At 41.2% G+C, this 12,961-nt stretch overlaps 3 protein-coding genes across 3 annotated transcripts; 2 read left to right on the top strand and 1 right to left on the bottom strand.

Moving 5' to 3' along the window:
* The first annotated feature begins 648 nt into the window (after positions 1-648).
* On the top strand, positions 649-1,206 carry LOC134184401 (centrosomal protein 20-like). Its single transcript, XM_062652079.1, has one exon. The coding sequence runs from the start codon at positions 662-664 to the stop codon at positions 1,166-1,168; it is 507 nt and encodes a 168-aa protein (XP_062508063.1). The 5' UTR covers positions 649-661; the 3' UTR covers positions 1,169-1,206.
* An 884-nt stretch (positions 1,207-2,090) lies between these two features.
* Positions 2,091-3,913, top strand: LOC134184201 (uncharacterized). The gene is made up of 6 exons (XM_062651826.1): positions 2,091-2,152; positions 2,207-3,082; positions 3,141-3,227; positions 3,290-3,403; positions 3,484-3,554; positions 3,619-3,913. Exons 1-6 carry the CDS (start codon positions 2,114-2,116, stop codon positions 3,854-3,856), a joined length of 1,425 nt encoding a protein of 474 aa, XP_062507810.1. The 5' UTR covers positions 2,091-2,113; the 3' UTR covers positions 3,857-3,913.
* On the bottom strand, positions 3,907-12,943 carry LOC134184200 (leukocyte receptor cluster member 8-like). The gene is made up of 14 exons (XM_062651824.1): positions 12,861-12,943; positions 12,708-12,809; positions 9,534-9,899; positions 8,579-8,611; positions 8,363-8,506; positions 7,926-8,210; positions 7,570-7,701; positions 7,371-7,494; positions 6,856-6,957; positions 6,657-6,791; positions 6,183-6,251; positions 5,966-6,095; positions 5,521-5,728; positions 3,907-4,463 (listed from the first exon to the last, which is right to left on the bottom strand). Exons 1-14 carry the CDS (start codon positions 12,878-12,880, stop codon positions 4,286-4,288), a joined length of 2,028 nt encoding a protein of 675 aa, XP_062507808.1. The 5' UTR covers positions 12,881-12,943; the 3' UTR covers positions 3,907-4,285.
* Between the last annotated feature and the right edge of the window lie 18 nt (positions 12,944-12,961).

Below are 12,961 nucleotides of genomic sequence, written 5' to 3'. Positions count from 1 at the left end.
ACCTACACAAGACATACACCATCACCACCAGATCACATACACACCACAACATACAGTATTTTAGACACAACATCCTACAGAGCTGCGCATCCCACAAAGCTTTGCGCCCTCCTTGAACACATGCACCTAGACAGGAAAATATCTTACCTGGAGGCAAAGATTGCTTCAGTTTATCCGCTTTCTCGTGATCTGTAACCACTAAGGTGTAGAGGTAGCGACTGCACCTCACTTTAAACTTCACGCTGCCCTTCGCCTTCATGATCTTAACAGCTGGACGAGAAGGAAACCGTGTTACTAGACAATACACAAAACCAATGTCGTAAGGAATACATTTGGCGTCTTTTCTTCGTGCTTTAAGCAAAAAGTCTTTTATTTCTTTAATCTCTTTGGGCTACAATGACAATGGAACGTCAAACACACTCTGTACACATGAGAGGCAAGAGAGACTCACCATTGTTAGCAGAGCGTCGTTTTCAGCACTTGATAAAGAAGAAGAACTACCAATACAAAGTTAATACGACTGGCTATCGAGCATAGACAAAAAGATGGCTCTAAAACCAACGGATTCGAAAACACTCACCGAATGTACACTACGGGACCCTGCGTATATCCCGAAAAGTGTAAATATTGTATCCCGGATAACGCAAGTTTTAAATTTGAAATGGCGACGGTGGGAGACTTGAAAAGTGTATTGAAGGAGACGTTGGAAAGTAGAGGCGTACTCGGCCAGATTCGAGCTCGTGTGCGTGCAGAAGTATTCAACGCATTGGACGAACAGAGCGAAGAGCGTCCTCCTCTTTCAAACGAGAACATGATAATAAACGAACTGATCAGAGAATACTTGGAATTCAACCGATACAGATACACCTGTTCGGTCCTGATGTCAGAAACAGGACAACCTAGAGAGGCACTCGACCGTCAATTTTTAGCCAATGAACTGAATTTGTCTCAAGACGAATCGAGCTCATCTGTGCCACTGCTCTATGGAATTTTGTCTCATTTTATGAGTGGAAGGAAGAGAGTATACGAAAGTCGTCATTCTGCAGCGTTAGGACAGCAGAGGCAAACGAGAATGGATCAGAATGAAGTCGAGACTTTGCAAGAGACTGAAGAGTTGAATGTAGCCAGACCGGGAAGTCTGCTTGTAAACGGTAGAACAGCGCCATAAGCTGTTTGATTTAGTTTCTTAGTGAATGTACAACAAAACACTAAACAGCAAGTTAGTTTCTTGATGAATACACAAAATGCCAAATAAGCAGCAATTTATTAATCATGGGATTGCGATCTCTCTTGCTAACTATCTTGATATGACAAATGCAGAGCCTATACAGTGTGGAAAATAACGGTAGGACATAGTACAATGTCCCACCAAATGTGTTGTTTGTCCGACTACATACTGCACCTGTGTTGGGACATGATTGGACAAAACATTCATCAGTACGCGTATATGATAGTGTAAACCTTGCCTCTTAGCACGTGATGGCCTTTTCAATGGTGGAACTGTTAATTTCGTGAACTTAGGTGCCTCCTAGCATGCTTTATCCAGAGAAAACCTCAGGTGCCTTTAACACCATTTCTCCTTTGGAACTTAGCTATATCAAAAATTACATGCAAAATGGCTGCAGTAGGGAAAGCACTACAAGAATGTCCTACATAGGCTCAGCCTGTCCGAGCCAAATAATTCCCTCTGCTATATACGGGGCTACGGACTGAAGATTAGCCTCTGCCTCCCAGACTCGTGTAGCGCCAATTAAAATAGGCCTAGGGTTAGGATTACACGTAATTAAATCCGTAGAGGCCTGATTTTAATTGGCGCTATGTTGGCGCCGGACTAAACCTATACAGACATGAGAAGTCAACTTTATGCTAGAGCTTAAAAGGTAACCAAGGGAAACGCGCGCTTGTCCATTCACTTAGTAGCAATCAAATTTATTTCTAACTAAAAGCTTACTTTGTAGTGACAAAATTAAATTTAAAAATAAAACTAGTGTAAAAATTGTTAAAATATGACAGAATTGTAAAACAAAAGACCGAAATTTAAACTGCTCTAACGGTGTATCCAAGGCAAATTATCCGGGACCCTAATCAGCGGGTGCGCGGTAACGTCGAAATCATGTCAGTTGAGAGCAGCTTTACGCAACAATCTTTCGTAGTAAGACTCTCGAATTAATTTGTCTGTTAACGCGACTGAAAAAGTTATGTTAAGGCTGATCTTTTGAGCAAAAGCGACAGTCCTCATCGACTGCTGGAATCTCTCTCAAACGCCATCGCATTGAGAGCAAACACAAGCTTGTCTGGCAGCAAGTGTGCCATAGATGGACAGGAAAATAGTTCTTACGTCTCTTGCTTGTATTACAATGGAAAACCTTTTCTTCCGCCACGACTTACAGACGCTGAGAGACGCGAAATGGCGAGTATTAGAGAACGAGCTGTTCTAGTAGAGAAACAAGTCGCTGAGAGGAAAGAAGAGTCAAGAAGGAGACTACTGAATTATGTAGCTCAGAGGTTAGAGCAACTGGATAGTTGCAGCAGGGCTGACAAGAGAAAGAGAGATGAAACAAGACAAATAGGAATGAACTTCATGCAAGAAGAAAACCCAGGCAATAAAGGCGGTAGCTCACGTCACAACCAATCTGCAGCAGGGACCGATGCTTTCACGAACGCATCTCTTGCTAATGTCATTTCGTCGAAAAACAGTCCAGTTGCTGTCGTAACCGAGTACCTGGACAGCAGACCTCCTGTTGATGCCAATATGACGTCATCATTTAGAGACATTTCGATCTATAATCTATCAGAGACACATACACTTGCTAGTCAAACGCTTCAAACATCGATCAAGAAGACGACGTCCCCGTCTAGCTATTTCAGTCCCGATCGAGTGCGAACGTCTCGCATCAGTCCACGTCGTCGACTGAATCTCAACGAATCAACTGACAAACAGTACAAGCATACGGCAGCCCTTAGAGCATACCCAAAGGCTTCAGCACGTAGCAGTGCAAGGCTGTATGCTATCGCAAGAGGTTACCTTACTAGGAAACTACGAATGTGCAGTAAGGTCCAACAACTGGCGACCACAATCAGAGTAATTTGCTGTCGCAGTTGTTGCCATTTAATCTACTGGTAGTCGCTTGATGTGATAGGACTTGTCAACGTTTCTTTACAGCACATCGCCTGTTTCATCTAGAAACACACACGACTCTGTTCTTCAAGATCAAGTGAAGTCACAGGTTGAGGGAGTTGGTAGATCTTTTGTTGACTTTTTGCGGGCATCACTAGTTGTTTACTGTAGTTGCATGCTGCTCGGGCTGCTGTTCATAGCATTTTCTTTGTTTACGGCCCTCGTGAACAGATGGCTTTGATACGGCAGAGTAGACAGATGGAACACAAGAGAACTCTTCGTCAGGTTGGAGTACACACGCGCACACACACACACATACACACAATGCAAGCACACTCACACAATTATGTCCCTTATGACTGTAGACACCCACTACTTCAGGAGATGCACTGCGGTTGTCTCTGGCTACAAAGAAGGCAATCGAACGTAGACAAAAGTAAGTATCACACTGTACAAGTCCATGTACATGGTAAATGATCTCAGAGTCTCGTACCTCTCAGTAGGCTCCAGAGTAATTCACTGATGCAACCAGTCACACCTCAACCAGCCATAAAAGCAGCAACACCGACAGTCCCATCACACAAAGTCAAGCCATCATCAAAGTCAAAGTCAGCACCAAAGAGAGAAAAGCAGGCATCAATCATGACCAATGGAAAAACTGCTAGAAGCACAACGACGGCATCGAAACAAAATGCGACTTCAGCGAAGAGCAAGCCTGCAAAAGCGACATGGAAGTAGCGAATAATTTCAGCAATCTGTCGTAGCCTATGCAACAATACAAACGAGTGTACTCTGTAGACGATGTATAAATATAATAAATCTACTACAGTGTGCTATACAGTAAAAACACCCTACATAGTCTCTGACCCATCTATAGTAGCTCTACACCCCTATTTCATACGGTACAGTTCACAGTACACAAACACTATAAAACCATTCTACTTCCCACTCACAAAAGAGTCAATCAAATAGATACATTACTATGCAATGATCTTAACAATACGTATTACGAGTTTGTAAGGAAGTGTTATTGATTTTCGATTCTGCACAAGAGTTGGCTTGTCGAACTCTCGCACTGCAGCTTGATTAACCTATAAACACAACTGTGAACTCATAAGGGGTCGTATAGGGGTCATTTCTAGCTTTTTAATATTGACTATCAAACAATTAGGACTGTAGTTGTGAGAGAGCAAGCAGGTTGGTGTGTGTGAGCTTGCAATCGAGGGTGTTATCATCTGTGCCGTGGCGAATGCCGCCATTCTCCTGTAAAAATGAACGGCACTTGTCGACACTATCAAACCCCAACTCGGTCTGAAGGAAGGAGACAGGTACGGTCGGTCGAAATCTGACAAACATATGAAGAGATTAGACGAGAGAAACAACAACAAAGAGTTTATTGTAGCATAAATAAAATAATAATAAATACTAATGAATAATAATTAATAATATACATAGTAGTAATGCTTTTGTATGGTCATCAACAAATGTTCAGCAGCTTCTCACTTAGGTATTGATCTAGTGATATGGAATACAAACAGACACTCTCAATATCATTAGATCAATACCTAAGGGGGAAGGAGAAGCTGAACATTTGTTGATGTCAAACCATACAAAAAGCAGCTCAACACTTTGCACCTGGCTAGACTTTTTTCAAAACTTGATAACTACATGATCCAAAGTTTAATCTTTTGATTGCTAGCTGCTTTATATCAGATAAACACTTATGACAGAGTAATGAGACTTATAACTGAGAGCTCTTTTTAGAAATGGTTGTGGGACTGATTAGTTTAGTAGCTGCCCACCTCTGTATTGTTATCACGTAAAGTCATGTCTCTTCTGTCTAGACAGCCATGATAGTCGTCTAGACAGCCATGATAGTCGTCTAAGCACCTCTGAGGCAAAGTTTGCTTCTGGTGCTTACAAGAGACCTTACAAACCAGACTAAGCATGAGAATTTCTGTGACATCTCACTGCTTTACTGGGGATTATTAGTCCATTAAGTGTGTTGTTTTAGAGTGTGGTCTCTGTAATGCTATCCATCTCTCTAGTCAGTGATCACCATAAAGACTTCACAAAAACATGTACCTCCTGGGTTTACCTGCTGGGTTAGTGGGAGCCCAGATGGGGTAAACACCCCAATCATCCATCTTCGGGAAGTGTAGCAACACAGAATGATAACAACATTTCTTAACAAATACATACACATGTCCATACATACATACATATATACATACATATGACATTGTACGTATGTATAGATATACTGTATGCATGTACATCATCTTTACTCATATATTTTCCCAACCATGGGAGTATGAGTAAGATGAAACATACAGAACCATAAACAAAGTAAATCAATCAATCATAGAATAAAGACAGACAAAAGCACCATCTTGACATACGACTTGGTTATTGCTCGTAGTGCTTGAAGTCGTTCTCGCTGTATGAACATATCAATCAGAAATGGACACAAAAGAGGAGAAGAAATGTAGAGCTTGAAAAACTTGTGATAGTTAGACAGAGCCCATGCTGAACGCAAAGCAAGAGCATGTTTTACAACAAGATTTGATTGCATTTCATCACTAAGCGAGGCCAGAGAGACATTCATATCTGAAAAAGATATTCAGAGTTGTGACAAACAGATAATGTCACACAACACAGACAAGCAAAAAAAGACAGACAGACAGACAGACCAACACACACACACACACACACACACACACACACACACACACACACACACACACACACACTGACAAAACTCACACATAAATAAACACAGACATGCAGTGACAAGAAACATAACACAAAAACATACATTGTTACAGTACAGACAGAAAGACATACCGGCGGAGTTTCTTGTCAGCATCAAGTAGAGAATCCAATAGGCAGTAAATTCAGCTTCATTACCTGCAATGTCTTCACTATACAGAGTTCGTAATTGAGTCAAACATTGATTAAATTCCTCACGATCACCCTGCACATCAACAACCACGTTAATTAATTAATCAGACGAGACAAGTAACATACACTAAACATTGAGAATTTTGTCTCTCTATTGTACCTGTTCCAATGCGACACGAGCATGTGTTTCATAAACTTCGACGGTAAACTCATCGCGAATGCACTGAACCTGTAACATATGCAGCACAACTTTCAGTCAGTTAATTCATTAACTTCTGTAGTAAGTATCTTTGTTTCCTGATGGTACATGAAAACAAGACTAACAAACAAACAAATCAATAAACACAGACAAACAGACAGATAAATGAACACACAGATAAACAGACAGACAGGTAAAGAGACCAACAAATAAACAAACAAACAGATAAGCAAACAGATAGACAGACAAACACAAAGACAATAGGATAAACAAAGAAACAGAAAGACAGACCAACAAATACACAAGCAAACAAAAAATAAACTCAGGGCCTCTGATAACAAACCGCTAAACAGACACAGACAAGTACAAAATGTCACATATCACATTCAATGGATTCTACAACACATGGCAAGTGCAGCATTTACAACAACCTACCGTCAGATCCTGTCTAATAGATTTGAACTGTTCACAAACATATCGATACGATGACTTCGCATTCCACTTGTCTTTGACCATCTGCACGGATCTTCTCAACACATCAACAGGTCTCACAAGCGAGGCATCTGGAGCCTGGCAGAACACACACGAGTATGACACACGACAATATGGCCAGTCAGTTTGTCATGATTCTTACGGCAGTCAGTCGGAAATAAGGCTTGTCCAATTTCTGACAAGTTCCATGAATAGCGTATTGACTCCAATCAAAATCATTATCATCACCAATGTCCCTGTTATTCTGCACACAATTATGAAGTTTAGTGGCAAATTCACAACTTCGACTATGAAGGATGATCATGTCAGTTCATGCTCTGATCTGTGCACATTCCTATGTGTGCAATGGAGCTAAACTAAAACAATTATATTTATCTAATTGCCTTTTACAAAACTCTATTAACGTGTTTACTAGATTGTGCATTATATATGCTCGCATGATACAAAGTAGATTAATGTTAGATGTTGATGTAATTGCTTGGGATTTGCCGGTTTTCTCTGTTAGTAGTTTGTTATAACACACACATATATATATATATATATATATATATATATATATATATATATATATATATATATATATATATATATATATACAGTCGAAGATCAAACACATACTAAACCGTTGTTTAGTTTTACATGTACACACAAACTCACCATCTGATGTATCATGTCGATAAAACTCGTCTTCTTTTTCTCCTGAGGTTTCACCATGTCTCCAAACCGTTTCAACCTCTCGCTCATCTGCACTTCATCCTTTTCCATTGAGAACTTCTTTTGCCTATGAACAGTTAATGTGTAAATGAGCAGCAAGCCAAATGAAGACAAAAAAATTTTCTTCTTGTTGTTGCCTTACACTTTCGATTTCTTCTGTTTCCTTTTCTGTTTCTTCTTTGGTTGAGGTGGCTTCACTATTGGAGAGACATGCAAAGCAGATGGACTATTGCTTCTGCTGCCACTATCAGAACTATAGAAGTGTTTACGTGACCTACAGAAACACAATGGAAGTCTAGTTCAGTATATAGAAGCACAACTGTTTTACATAAAGTTACTTCTTTAATTTCCAGTTATTATGTTGTTTGGGCTCATTCCCAAAAAACATGCATTGACGAACATACATACATACATACATACATACATACATACCATACCATACATACATAAACCGACCAATCAACAGACAGACCGACAGACACAAAGTATGCTTCATACCTGTAAGGAGATCTTGTGTCACTTGATAATGATGATGACCTTGACCTACTTCTTCTGCCTACATCTCTGCCTCTCTTCACGATGTCACGTCCGCGACTGCCTACACCTGGAACTACTCCCAAACCCCGGCCCTGAGAAAAGACCTTCCCTCTCCCCGCTGGAGGAACTTTCACAAAGCCACGACCTGATGAAACAAAGCCACCTGATAATGAAGATGATGGCAATGACAATGCAGAAGGTGGTGGAGTTGCCCAACGAGATTTCTTTTTCTGTCCTTTCTTGAGTCTACAACAAACAAAACACCTCATAAGAAATTTGCTTTAACACAATCGATAGTCATGCAACACCTCCTAGATCATTGTATTGGAGGGATGCATCTCTCATACATTAGACTATTGTGTGTAAATGCATAGCAGTATAACACATGGTACACCTACTGTGGCAACGACTCTTTAGTCCAGTCTTTCAACCATGCTGATCCACTATTAAAAGCATCTGACAGCAGCTTTTTCAGATAACCTTCCATCTGGTTCTTTTCGGATTCACTCACACAACTTTGGAAACAACGCAGCACATACTCACTACACACAACAATCACATTACCTGCGTTCAAACCACAGCCACAAATATATAACAAAACATGCAATACTCACTTAAGAGCAGGTGGAAAACCTTCATTTTTTTGTCTACACAGAGACAGATTATTAGAACAAAATGTCGGTAACTTCAAATTACAGCTACAAGCCATAAGAAACAGAACATTATAAGTCACGTGACTCAGACTGAGTGAATAACGAACTCAAAAGGGATTGAATTGATTCCAATCTTTACAACTACACAACAACTACAGTATGTGCTGTCAATCTCAAGAATATGCCACAACTCTGCTCCAGTCAAATGGACCAATCATCAAACAGTATTCGCTTTTAGTTGCACATGGTAACCACAGACAATAGACAAAAAGCCAATCACAATGACCAACATTCATGAAAAAAGAATTTTTCGCCAGAACAGTCGAATTCGTGTTTGTATAATTACCGGGCCGGGGTCTTGATGAAAACAAACCATGAAAACAGACCCGTCTCCAAAGATCAACATGAAAGCAATTGCTGTTTCTGACTCACTACAATGATACAAGAACTTAACATTGGGTAACTGAGTGACATCTACATCCCATATGTGATAAATTAGTTTGCCAATTACAGACTATTTTAGTGGTGATGCAAAACGTGGTCAAATAAAAACACACCCAACTGCAACAGCCAACACAAAAGCAATCAATTTTTCTGACACACTACAATTCTATGGAAACCTGATGTTGTGTAACCATGAGCAACCTCATCCCTTATCTGATAAATCTTGTTGCTTTGACAATTGCAGACTACTTTAGTAGTGTTACAAAATTTGTAGTCACATGAAACAACATACAATCATAGCAAAACACACCTTCAATTGCCACCAAAATAAAACTAAATCTGTTTCACTGACATCAGAAGAAGAGACTAGCACACAATAAGATAGACAGGCAGACAGACAGACCGACAGACAGACCGACAAATAAAATGTGACAAGCAAGTCAAACAGATCAAACTGCGAGACATATCTTACTTGTGTTGCTGCTGTTCTTCCTGTTGTGAACCTTTGCCTTTTACCTTGTCCTTCTTGTCTACCTCCTTACCGACTACACTCTTCCCTTCCATGACATCACTCCCATCACTACCAACATCTTTCTTATACTTCTCACCAACATCCATTCCATGTTGACCGTTTGCTACCCTCTCGTCTGTTTTCATTGGAGGTTTGACTGGGTCGACCCCAGGAGGAAGAGGCTGTTCTTCAACAAGGGCTGTCAACTGAGGCTCCTGCACAGTCAACTGGGACTGGAAAGATGGTGCAAAAGGCATAGGAAAACCAGGCATGGATTGGGGCATAAAAGGGTATGGATACTGTGGATAGGAATAAGAACCAGGAGGCCTGCAAAGATAAATACCAGACAGGCTAAATACATATCATAAACAATAAACGTCAGCATGTCATTGATAAATTGGTGGTAAATGCAAAAGGGCGTTTCTGACAACCTGAGCTGTTTTAGTGAGATTGGACAAACAGACATACAGACAGACAAACAGGTAGACACACAGAGAGGCAGCCAGACACTCCGCCCTTTTGAATTCCATTGGCGGGAGAGGAAGTCAACAGAGTCAAAAGGGGGGAAGGGCTGGCTGCGCAAGACTACTGTACAGGCAGGGAGGCAGATCACAACATCATTGGCTGTACCAGACTTCCCCCCTCCTGTTCACTTTGCCCTTTAGACCGTCGTTATCGTTCAATGCCTGACAATAAGTCACATTATTTATTGATGCTCTTTATAAAGAGCCTTGGTCTCTAGTATCTGCTTTTACGGATATTAATGATAAATGGGACACGTGGAAGTCAATTTTCATGAATGTGGTGGACGACCACTTTCCAATTAAAAGTCATCGTCAAAGAAAGTTTACTCTATTGCCTTGGATGAACAACTCTACTATCAAGCTTATCCGTAAAAGAGACTTTTGTCATCGAGCGTCTATTTCAAGCAAACGCTCACTTGAGGAACGACTACTCTTTGAAAGAGAATACAAGCAATGTCGAAATAGGGTCAAGTACTCTTTACGGAAGGCAAAAGCTGAATATTTCCGCATGACGCTTACATCGCTCCATAGCCAGCCTCATCGCTTCTGGAAGGTGGTAAATGACCTTGTGGGTCGGGGCAGAGAGCGCTCTCCTCCAAGTCCATTCGTTGTGTCTTTAGGGCAGCAATTTGGTTCTGTTGTTGGGACAGTTGATGAAACGTCTTTGCAGCAAACTATGTCTCCAGACGGCAGGGACGATGCAGGTGAAGATCTACTTTCTTCTTTTTCAGCGTTAGCGATCAAGATGTTTTACGTCTTCTCCAGAATCTGGACGTTAAGAAGGCTTGTGGTGCAGATGGAATTGAAGCGTGTTTTCTCAAAGCGGGCGCCTCTGCAATTGCAGCCTCACTTGCTGATCTATTTAATGTCTCCCTTTCCACTGGGAAGGTCCCTAATGACTGGAATTGTTCAAGGGTCACTCCGGTTTTCAAGTCTGGTGACAGAAGTGACCCCGTTAATTATCGCCCGGTATCGTTACTAGCATCCGTTTCCAAGTTATTGGACCACTTTGTTTTCTGTCAACTGAATTCATTTTTGGAATCTAACTCGCTCATTCCGGAGTCACAGTGTCGTTTCAGGAAAGACAGATCTACCCAGGATGCTGTGGGAATCCTAGCAGATAACCTCCTAGAAGCAAAGGATAATTACCGTTGCTCTGGTGTAGTCTTTCTTGACTTGCGTAAGGCTTTTGACACTGTGAACCATCAGTGTCTCCTTAGAAAGTTCGCCAAATGTGGGGTGGTAGGTAATGTTCATAAGTGGCTGTCAAATTATCTATTGGATCATTGGCAGTTTGTCCAAGTTGGAGAAGTGAAGTCATTTCGGTCTCGCTGCTTGAGAGGAGTTCCGCAAGGTTCAAAACTTGGGCCACTATTATTCAATTTCTACACAAGTGACCTTCCTTTGGGTGATTTACGTTCTTCAGTCATTTCATATGCTGATGACACCTGTCTTTCTATATCTGGTAATTCCTATAATGATGTGTTGTCTGTTCTTCAAATTGATGTTAACTTATTATCAGCCTGGTTCAGAGACAATTTGATGATGCTAAATGGAAAGAAATCAAAATTGCTTCTATTTCGAAAATTTCGTGATACAATTAATCGTTCTTCTTTATCAATTACTGTGGATGACGTTGCTCTCAAACCAGTAGACTCTGCAAAATATCTGGGTGTTATTTTCGATCGCAATCTGAATTGGCGTCACCATTTGAGTTCTGCTGTGAAGAAAGTTGCACGAAAATTAGGTGTTTTATACAGGTCATTCAAACTATTCAATGTTCCTGGTCATGTGGCGTTTGTGCGATCGATTATTCAACCGGATCTTGACTACTGTTCTTCTATTTGGAATGATGGTTCTACTGGTATTTCGGCTAAGCTTCAGAGAATTGAAAAGCGATGTCTACGAGTCCTCGATGGTCGTCGTGGTAGGGAGCCCACTGGTGATATTTCACCTATCCTTGAAAAATATGGCCTGAGCACCTGCAAGACACGTCATGCTTTCTACTTAGGATCTCTAGCTCATCGCGGTTTCTATTTGCTGGCTCCCAGAGAAATTTGTTTTCGATTCAATAAGTCGGACATCAGCAGCACGTATGGTACGCGTCTCTCAGCGTCAGGAGTCATCCTCTCACCGCTGCACACTGAAGCCCTGTGCCGTACCTTCTTCTATCGGGTCCAGTGTTTCTGGAACTCGCTCCCTTCCTCATTGAGAACGATTTCAAATAGAGTAGTGTTTAGATATAGTCTAAGGAACTATATCTGTATGCTTGATTAGATTTAGTGTAATTAATAGTGTAAATTGTTTCTTGTAAGCACGGTTCCCGGAAGATCAGCCACTGTGTCCAGGGATTCCCGTCGTAAAATAAAGTCTCAATCAATCAAATCAACCAGACAAGACAGACAGACAGAGAGATAGTCACAGAGACACAGACAAACAAACAGACAGACAGACAGAGACACACGGACGCGTACAGCAAGTACACAGAAGGTCCTCGACAATGACAAACGCATACAGAGCGACGTCTCACTAAACGCATGCCAGCGCGTCGTAAACGGCAGGGAAAACGTAAACTTTGATGACACACTGTCATTCAAAAGCTATTACTCACTGCGGTGCTGCCGACGACGCGTAGCTGTAGTAAGGGTATTGTGTTTGCATTTGGTTGTATGTGGTGCCGTACAGAGCCGTTCCCTGTTGGAACCCCATGTGGCTAAACAAAACACATCGCTTAAATACGTACATGAAATAGAAAAAATGTTACCTCCAAGCTGCGTTTTGCATTGTTCGTGTTCGCCGACTCAAACACAGACGAACGATGATTCAATGGCCTATGACGTTTGCGTCTGCGCAACATGTAAAAGC

The sequence above is a fragment of the Corticium candelabrum genome, chromosome 9, assembly GCF_963422355.1.
Source record: "Corticium candelabrum chromosome 9, ooCorCand1.1, whole genome shotgun sequence".
NCBI lineage: Eukaryota > Metazoa > Porifera > Homoscleromorpha > Homosclerophorida > Plakinidae > Corticium > Corticium candelabrum.
The sequence above is the reverse complement of the archived record's forward strand: the minus strand, read 5'-3'. Positions and strand labels throughout refer to the sequence as shown.